The sequence below is a fragment of the Triticum aestivum genome, chromosome 5D, assembly GCF_018294505.1.
Source record: "Triticum aestivum cultivar Chinese Spring chromosome 5D, IWGSC CS RefSeq v2.1, whole genome shotgun sequence".
NCBI classification, from domain to species: domain Eukaryota; kingdom Viridiplantae; phylum Streptophyta; class Magnoliopsida; order Poales; family Poaceae; genus Triticum; species Triticum aestivum.
The window spans coordinates 281,920,166-281,929,596 of record NC_057808.1 but is presented as its reverse complement, the minus strand read 5'-3'; the positions used below and the strand labels follow the sequence as shown (position 1 = coordinate 281,929,596).

Genomic DNA, 9,431 nt, shown 5'->3' with positions numbered 1-9,431 from the left:
GGAGAGGTAGTTGGTTGGATAATTGTGGTGCTAATTAGTTTTTTTTAATTTCTGCTAGGTCTCCCTTAGAGGCTGGTTGGAGTCTCAATACACCGTGAGCTTTTCCATTTGGGCAGAGGTAAACAATGTGAGATTTACCTTAGAGGCAGGGTTGCCTCTGTACACTGGTGATGGCTGAGAGATGAGAGCTACCACCAATGTCGAGGTCATTTATTAAAGTTTTAGTTGTTTCTAAAGTTATATTTAGCGTTATTGTGTTAGTTCAGCTAAACTTACATTATTAAAAGGCCTTACTAAAAAGATTGTGTACAAATTTAATTCAATAGTAGAATGAAATATGCACGTACCCTTAGATTTGTAGATGAACCAATCACACATCCTTGTTGTGTTAAATGTGCAAAATGATAAAACTTATGCTACAAACCAAAGTTCTTTTTATGTGGGAAAACAGTATTATTCGAACCTATTCACTAATCATTTTACATGTGCTGTGAGATTCAGCATGTTCATAACCAAAACCCACACTTATAAGCAAGTAGCCAGCGCCAACAAATAATGACAGAGTTTAATAACAGAATATTAATCATTGGCGTGCCAAGGCGCCACACTGTTGACAAACTGCAGCCATGGAGAACGTTCACCAATGAGCATGCATACATTGCTCCACGGAAAAGGAACCCCACAACGAAGAACTGCTTACAACACAAGGCGTTTTTGCTACATTGCCTGTAAAACACCAATGCATGAGCCGTTCATAGTGCACGTCTCTGCGAATGAAGCCCATACATGTCACGGGTCACATGAGGAAACACGCCTCTCTCTCTCTCTCTCTCTCTCTCTCTCTCTCTCTCTCTCTCTCTCTCTCTCTCTCTCTCTCTCTCTCTCTCTCCCTCCCTCCCTCCCTCCTTCCCCCCCTATAATAGGTATCACCCAGGTTCACTGCTCCCCTCGACGATCCTCCACTCTAGGAAGCAATCTAGCTAGCTATCAAGGCGACTAGCCATGTCCAACCCGTACACCTTCCTCAGGCCTCACATAGATCGTCCTTTCTTCCCCTTCCAAAGAAGCCTAGTCTCTCCATCCTCTCCCCCAAAACAAGCACTCCCTCTCCTGAGCCTCCTCCCTTCGAGCCATGATCACAGCAAGATCTTTGGTTGTGGGTATGCCGGTGATGATGATCATCATCAACTTAAGAAGGAAGATGAGGATGTAAACATCTCACTCCAAATTGGGCCGGCGAATCCGAACCCCGCGCCTAATCTTTTAAGGAGTACTGTGAGTGATGGTGGTTGCGATGACGCAACAGGAACAGCACAAGATCAGTGTGGTGGTGGCGATCACAGCAGGGCGAACGAGCAGGAGGAAGTGGAAGACGACGATGATGATGCCGCCGGTGATGGTCTTTGTTTGGAGTACTTTGCCGCTGGTAAGCTTACCAAGGGCAAGTATTGGATCCCTACCCCCGCTCAGATCCTCATTGGGCCCACTCACTTCGCTTGCCCGGTGTGCTGCAAGACCTTCAGCAGATACAACAACCTGCAGGTAAATTAGCTAGACTTCATATATGCATCCATCTAAGTTTAATTTACAAGCTAGTAGAAGATATTGATTCGATTGATCGATGTGCTACATGGCAGCTGATGTCCAAGATCATCATTTTTCCTGTAGTTGCATGCATGCATGATCACCATAACAAAGACGGATCTGTAGCTACGGGAATCTTGATCGGTGTATACACTGTAGCAGAAGATGGGGGGACATCCGTGATGTGGTAGTAGCTTGTGAGACGAGGGCTATAGTGTAGAGACTGGGACCTTTTGTGCGTTTCAGCTAGGCAGGCTGGTTAATTCGTACTTCCTTTTGTTGTTAGTTCCCACATTTGGGCCAGTACAGATGTAGGGCTTCCTCCAATCATTCTATCCTGGCTTTTGTCGTGCCTGTTTCGTATTTTTGTCACCTCGTGCATGTCGAGGCTCAGAGAGATGGAGAGAGGTACCACGAAAATTCTCTCTCCATTCTGCCTTGCACAGTTGCACTGTGGATGCATCCATATGTGTACACGGATTTATAGCTGCTTCCCCAGGAAAGGCACCATGTCTGTCTGGTGACAGCATTACCAATAGATCCATGCATCCACTGTTGTCTAATTAATTTTGACATGTTTTGAGTGACATTGCTGAATATCATGATTATGCAGTTAACTTTGAGGATATAATACGTGCAGATGCACATGTGGGGACACGGGTCGCAGTACCGCCGCGGGCCGGACTCCCTCCGCGGCACGCAGCCGGCGGCGATGCTCCGGCTGCCGTGCTTCTGCTGCGCGCCGGGGTGCCGGAGCCACGTGGACCACCCGCGGGCGCGGCCGCTCAAGGACTTCCGGACGCTGCAGACGCACTACAAGCGCAGGCACTGTGCCAAGCCGTTCCTCTGCCGCAAGTGCGGCAAGGCGCTCGCCGTGCGCGGCGACTGGCGCACGCACGAGAAGAACTGCGGCTGCCGGTGGCACTGCACCTGCGGCTCCGACTTCAAGCACAAGCGCTCGCTCAAGGATCACATTCGGGCCTTCGGGCAGGACCACGTCGAGCGGCCGCCCGCCGCCAAGATGTGACCGTCGAGACATGGACGATAAATATGCATGGCCAAACGGCCTGCCAGTGATTATATGATTACTTGTGCAATATTAGGGGACCGATTAATTTGTGCATCCATGGTATTCTCCTTCCCATAATAAGTATTACTATGTTACTAGCTGCTAGCTGAACTCAGTTTGATTTTTACACTTATTTAACTATTTTGTTCTTATTTTTCAAGTGCTATGTGCGTATTTTAGCGTGTTAATCGTAGACTTGTAAGTTATGGCAACTTAATTTGTTCGGTAATATTCTTATTTTGTATTTGTTTCATGGTTTGTTAGACTAAGTATATATTAGATATACGTGTTGTAACACAACTTGTATTTGTACGGTTCCCTCTTATAAATATATGACAGCCGTACCCACCAAGGGTATCGAGCATTGTTCCAAACCCTAATCTGTTTAACATGGTATCAGACGACGCGTTCGGTCCGCGCCGTGCTTCCGCTTCCTCTGCCGCCGCCGCGTCGGCCTTCGCCGCCGCGCCGCCTCCGTCAACCCTGGCGACGGAATCGCCGTTCATGGCGTCTACCCCGCTCGCCTGGGCCCGTCCGTCCGCATCGGGGTCGCATCCTCCAGCGCCCCGATCGCCCGCGCCTTCGATCGCCCGTGATGCCGCCCTGGCGTCGCACACGTTTGATCCCGCGCAGCTACCTTACGGCACCGCTGCGAACTCTGCTGCGCCGCCGGCCTCAGGCCCTCGTGGCACTCCCGTCCAGATGCCGTACGGTGGGCCGTATCCAGCGCCGTACGTCGCGCCGTCGTCACCGTATGTCGCGCCGGCACCGTATGCTTCGTCCTCCGCGGTGCCCTACGAGGCGCCGTATGGCGCGCCCTACGCTGTCTCTGTGCCGCACGTCGCGTCGCTGCAGCCCTACGGCGTACCTCCTACGGCGCCCTACGGTCATCACCAACACTACCGTACGTCTCCGTCGGCCGATGCGCTGATTCTGTATAGTGCTCCTCCGACGTACGACTCGCAGCTCTCCGCATCGGTGGCTGAACCAGGACCTTTCCACTTCGCTCACCTGGTGACGGTGAAGCTCTCTGCTGACAACTACCTTCTGTGGCGCGCTCAGGTGTTGCCGCTGATGCGTAGTCACTACCTTGAGGGGTATGTCGATGGTACGCTGCCGTGTCCCCCGGCCATGGTTCCGGTACCCTCGGCCGCTGGTGGCTCCGTCATGGTGTCCAACCCTGCTCATCGTCGGTGGATCGCTCAGGATCAAGCTATTCTGGGTGCTATTCAGTCCTCGCTCACACCCTCCGTGGCCGGCATGGTGGTCTTTGCCGCGACGTCGAGGGATGCATGGGCCACGCTCGACTCCAGCTTTTCCTCGCAATCGTTGGCCCGTTCCTCTGCCATTCGTAACCAGCTGGGTGAGGTCAAGAAAAATGACCTCTCCGTCACGGCCTTCTTCAACAAGGTCAAAAGTTTGGCTGATACACTGTCGTCTATTGGGAAGCCTCTTCGTGATGAGGAGTTTACTTCGTTCATTCTCAATGGGCTTGATGAGGACTATGATTCTCTCGTTGAAAACATTAATGGACGTGACTCACCGATGCCGCCTCGCGATCTCTATGCACGCCTTCTCAACACCGAACAGAGGCTCGCTGCTCGCCGCTCCGTTGGCGTCTACACGGAGGGCCCTTCTGCGAACGCTGCTCTCCGCGGGGGCGCCCGCGGTGCCAAGCAGAAGGCGCCGCCGACCTCAGGCAACCAGCCCCGTCCGCCCGCTCCACCTCCGACGGCTGGCCGCAAGCGGCTCCACTGCGAGGCATGTGGTGGTGGGGTTGAGTGTCAACTCTGCGGCATCGAGGGGCACTTGGCGTCTCGCTGCCATCGTCGCTTTAAACGAGATTTTCTTGGCATTGGGAACAATGGGAAGGGCAATGAGAAGCAAGCTGCTCTCGCTACACCGGATCCCGGGTTCACTCCTTCATACTCGGTGGATCCTGCCTGGTACATGGATACGGGCGCTACGGACCATTTGACGAGTCAGCTTGACAAGCTGGCCACTCGCCAGCCCTACACCGGTCACGATCAGGTCCGCACGGCCAATGGATCAGGTATGCCCATCTCACATGTTGGTCAGGCATCTCTTCTTTCACGTACCACTAAAACCTTGCATCTGCTTGATGTCCTTCGTGTTCCCTCAGTCACACGTAGTTTACTCTCGGTTCCTAAATTAACTCGTGACAACAATGTGTTTGTTGAGTTTCACCCTTTCCATTTTTTTGTTAAGGACCGGGACACGAGGGACGTTCTTCTTAGTGGTCGAGCTCGCGACGGCTTATACGCACTTGATGTGCCACGAGTCTCTCAAGTTTTCAGTGGTGTTCGGGTGTCGTCGTCGCAGTGGCACTCTCGCCTTGGCCACCCCGCTACTCCCATTGTGCGCCATGTGCTTCATCGCCATCATCTTCCTGTTGAGTCGAGTAATAAGGAGTTTCTAGTGTGTGATGCTTGTCAACAAGGCAAGAGTCATCAGTTGCCTTTTTCTGTATCAAGTCGTGTTGTCACGGCTCCTCTTGAGCTTGTGTTTTCAGACGTGTGGGGCTATGCCCAAACTTCTGTTAGTGGTCACAACTATTATGTCAGTTTCATCGATGCTTTCAGTCGCTTTACTTGGATTTATCTTATTAAGCGCAAATCTGATGTGTTTCATGTCTTTATGCAATTTCAAGCACATGTTGAACGATTGCTTAAGCACAAAATTATCCATGTTCAGTCAGACTGGGGGGGTGAGTATCGTAACCTTAACACCTTCTTTCAGAAGCTTGGCATCTCACACCATGTGTCTTGTCCTCATACACATCAGCAGAACGGTGCAGCTGAGCGCAAACACCGTCACATAGTTGAAACTGGCCTGACACTTCTTGCACATGCCTCTGTCCCGTTTCGGTTCTGGAGCGATGCTTTTGTTACTGCCTGTTTTTTGATAAACAGGATTCCCACACGACGCCTTCACATGAAGTCTCCACTCGAAGTGTTGCTTAATGAAACTCCAGATTACTCCCTCCTCAAAGTGTTCGGCTGTGCGTGTTGGCCGCATCTTCGTCCGTACAATAAGCATAAACTTGAGTATCGATCTAAACAATGTGTGTTTCTTGGGTACAGTCCTCTCCACAAAGGTTACAAGTGTCTTCACATCCCGTCAAATCGTGTTTACATTTCTCGTGATGTTGTGTTCGATGAGACTGTCTTCCCGTTTTCCACGCTCACATCACCCACCGATACTCCCGTCACTGAGTTGCACTCTTTTCCAGTTTTGCCTGATCAATTTGTGGATGCTGCATATTCTCCTCTGTTGTTGCCTAACCATGGTGCAGGGACTGGACGAGGCGCTCGACTTGAGCTTCTGGATGATGATATGGCCACAACTGCGCCAGTTGCTGCCACGCCGGATGAGGCGCTCGACGAGGCTGCCCCCGCCACTACCCCGCTTGACCCCGACGTCGATCACGCGTGCATGCCCCATGCACGAGGATCCGACGGGGTGACCAAGTCGCCGGGGTCAGCGGCCTCGCTGTCGCCTGGGCCGGCCGAACCTGCGGAGCTGTCGGCCGGGCCGGCTGGACCCGCGGCGCTCTCCCCTGAGCCGGAGGCCTCGCAGGTCACCGAGTCTTCGTCGCCTGGTCCGTCGACGCCGATCACGCCCGGTCTGTCTTCGCCGACCCTGACCGTGCCACCGGATGCGCCTGTTGACTCGCCCGCCGGTGCGTCCTCCTCGCCGCTGATGGATAGTGGCTCCTCTGGTATGGCAGCTCCAGCGCCACCTCCGCCTGTCGTCCTGCGTCCCCATACTCGCAGCAAAAGTGGCATCTTCCAACCGAAGAAGCGCACTGACGGCACTGTCGCGTGGCTTGCGGCCTGTGTGGCACATGCTGAGGCTGACCCTACGACTGAACCACGACATTTTCGAGCGGCGCTTGGCATCCCGCATTGGCGTGCTGCGATGGAGCAGGAGATTCATGCCCTTCAAAGAAACAACACTTGGCGTCTTGTTCCACCTCCATCTGGTGTTAATATCATTGACTCTAAATGGGTATTCAAGGTGAAGAAACATGCTGATGGCTCCATTGAGAGGTACAAGGCACGCCTGGTTGCCAAGGGGTTCAAACAACGGTATGGCATTGATTATGAAGACACATTCAGTCCTGTTATTAAACCAACTACTATTCGTGTTCTTCTCTCTTTGGCTGTTACTCGCGGATGGTCGCTTCGACAGCTTGATGTTCAGAATGCCTTTCTCCATGGAGTTCTGGAAGAAGAGGTTTATATGCGTCAGCCGCCAGGTTTTGTTGACCCTGCTCAGCCACATCATTTATGTCGTCTTGTCAAAGCTCTCTACGGTTTGAAGCAGGCCCCGCGTGCATGGCATGCCCGTCTTGGCGCTGCTCTTCGTGCGCATGGGTTTGTTCCTTCTACAGCAGACACGTCTCTGTTTATTCTACAGCGACCTGAGGTGACTATGTACATTCTGGTATATGTTGATGACATCATCCTTGTCAGTTCGTCTGCTTCTGCTACAGACCGGCTTGTGTCCTCTCTTGGTGCTGAGTTTGCTGTTAAGGATCTTGGGAGACTGCATTATTTTCTGGGCCTAGAGGTTCTTCATTCTGATGGTGGCTTGACTCTTACTCAGAAGAAGTACTCTCAGGATCTCCTGCGTCGTGCAGGTATGTTGCAGTGCAAGTCTGCTACGACTCCCATGTCTGCTACAGACAAACTGACAGCTCTTGCTGGTGACTTGCTTGCTCCTGAGGATGCCACAGAGTACCGCAGCATTGTGGGTGGACTGCAGTACTTGCTCATTACTCGACCAGACATATCATTTGCAGTTAACCGTGTGTGCCAGTATCTTCATGCACCACGTGATTCTCACTGGTCAGCTGTTAAGCGCATCTTGCGCTATGTTCGTCACACTGGTTCATATGGTCTCCATCTTCAGCCTGCGCGTTCTGGACTGATCTCAGCATTCTCTGATGCCGACTGGCTGGTTGTCCTGATGATCGGCGATCCACGGGGGGACATGCTGTGTTCTTTGGGCCTAACTTGATCGCCTGGCAAGCTCGCAAGCAAGCTACGGTGTCTCGGAGTAGTACCGAAGCTGAGTACAAAGCTGTTGCTAATGCCACAGCTGAGATCATGTGGGTGCAGTCATTGCTTCGAGAGTTGAAGGTCTCCCCAACTCAGCCGCCTGTTCTTTGGTGTGATAACATCGGTGCAACATACCTTTCATCCAATCTAGTATTTCATGCCCGAACGAAGCACATCGAAGTTGACTATCATTTTGTGAGGGAACGTGTTGCTCAGTAGCTCCTTCAGATTAAGTTTGTTTCTTCGAAGGATCAGCTTGCTGATATTTTCACTAAACCCTTGCCCTTGCCTTCTTTTGAAGGATGTCGTCGCAATCTTAACCTTCTGAGTGTTTCAGGACATAGTTAAGATTGAGGGAGGGTGTTAGACTAAGTATATATTAGATATACGTGTTGTAACACAACTTGTATTTGTACGGTTCCCTCTTATAAATATATGACAGCCGTACCCACCAAGGGTATCGAGCATTGTTCCAAACCCTAATCTGTTTAACATGGTTAATTGTCACGATTCATTTCCTAGTTATTTTAAGCAAATACTCTCACATATACCACTCTGTTTTAATTATTTTCATAAGGTCAGTTTGAGAGAACTCGCCCCTTAAAACTCTTTCATTAAACTAAATCGCTGTATGTAAGCAGGATAATAAAATACTCCCCCCGTCTTAAAATAAGTGTCTCAACTTTAGTATAATTTTGTAGGGAGTATATTTTAACGACCCTCCAAAATTAAATTATTGCCACTTAGATGTACGATAGTGTTTCATTTTTGTTAAATATATTTTGTAGTGTGTTATTAAATACACTAAAGCTCTAAATCATGTGTGTCTAACACTTAAGTGTTGTAGATGGAAGAATTACTAATATCCACAACATCAAGTATATAGTATGAAAATATATTGTATGATGGGTCTAATGAAATTAATTTGGCGTTGTAGATGTTGGTATAATTTTCTAGGGACATTTGGATTTGTGCCCCTAACTCGAACCCACTACTCCTATTTGCCCCTAATTTCGAAGCATGCTTAAATTTGCCCCTTTGTTGTTAGTTGCACTTATAGAAATGTCCGTTCATGCCGTTACTGCCCAGTCAAAGGGCTTTGACCGTTTTCTGGGCGTTTGCTTGACATTTCTGCCCCTGGAAAAAATAAAAGAAAAATTCAAAAAGAAAAGAGAGTGCATGTTCTTACCTTTTGGCATTGGACGTCCCAGCCAGCCCAGCCCACTAGTTGGTTACCTTCTTCCTCTACTAAGGCAAAGGGCATGTTGCCCCCGCGCACACCTGGGCGCTGCCGTTCCCATGGCCAATGATGCCGAGCCACCGCACAACCATGTCTCCGAGCCCTGCCGTAAGTAGAGCATCACCATATCGAAGATCGTGACCTTGGATGCTCTGCAAGTTCGAAACCGACACCATCTCCGCCGCCTCTGACTACTGGCCGCTGTCTTAGATTCGCTATCATCCGAGATCCCCCGTCGCTCCCTTACCGTCACGGAGATCCATATGCTATCTCGAATGTTCCAGACATGTCACCTATGGTTTCCTCTTAGTCCAGCCACCTTCCCACGGCACCTCGCTCCGGCGGCCGCAGGCAAGGTCCATGTGCTCGCTATCGGCCGTAGCCAGTCCCTTCTACCACTCAGGCATGCTCGCAGTGATCCTCTTATACCAATGGACTTCTACCACATCTT

The 9,431-nt window shown here is 50.7% G+C and overlaps 1 protein-coding gene across 1 annotated transcript; it reads left to right on the top strand.

Annotated features, from left to right (window-relative positions):
• Positions 1-945: 945 nt before the first annotated feature.
• On the top strand, positions 946-2,888 carry LOC123124677 (zinc finger protein WIP2-like). The gene is made up of 2 exons (XM_044545257.1): positions 946-1,542; positions 2,225-2,888. The coding sequence occupies exons 1-2, from the start codon at positions 1,003-1,005 to the stop codon at positions 2,609-2,611; spliced, it is 927 nt and encodes a 308-aa protein (XP_044401192.1). The 5' UTR covers positions 946-1,002; the 3' UTR covers positions 2,612-2,888.
• The last annotated feature ends 6,543 nt before the right edge of the window (positions 2,889-9,431 follow it).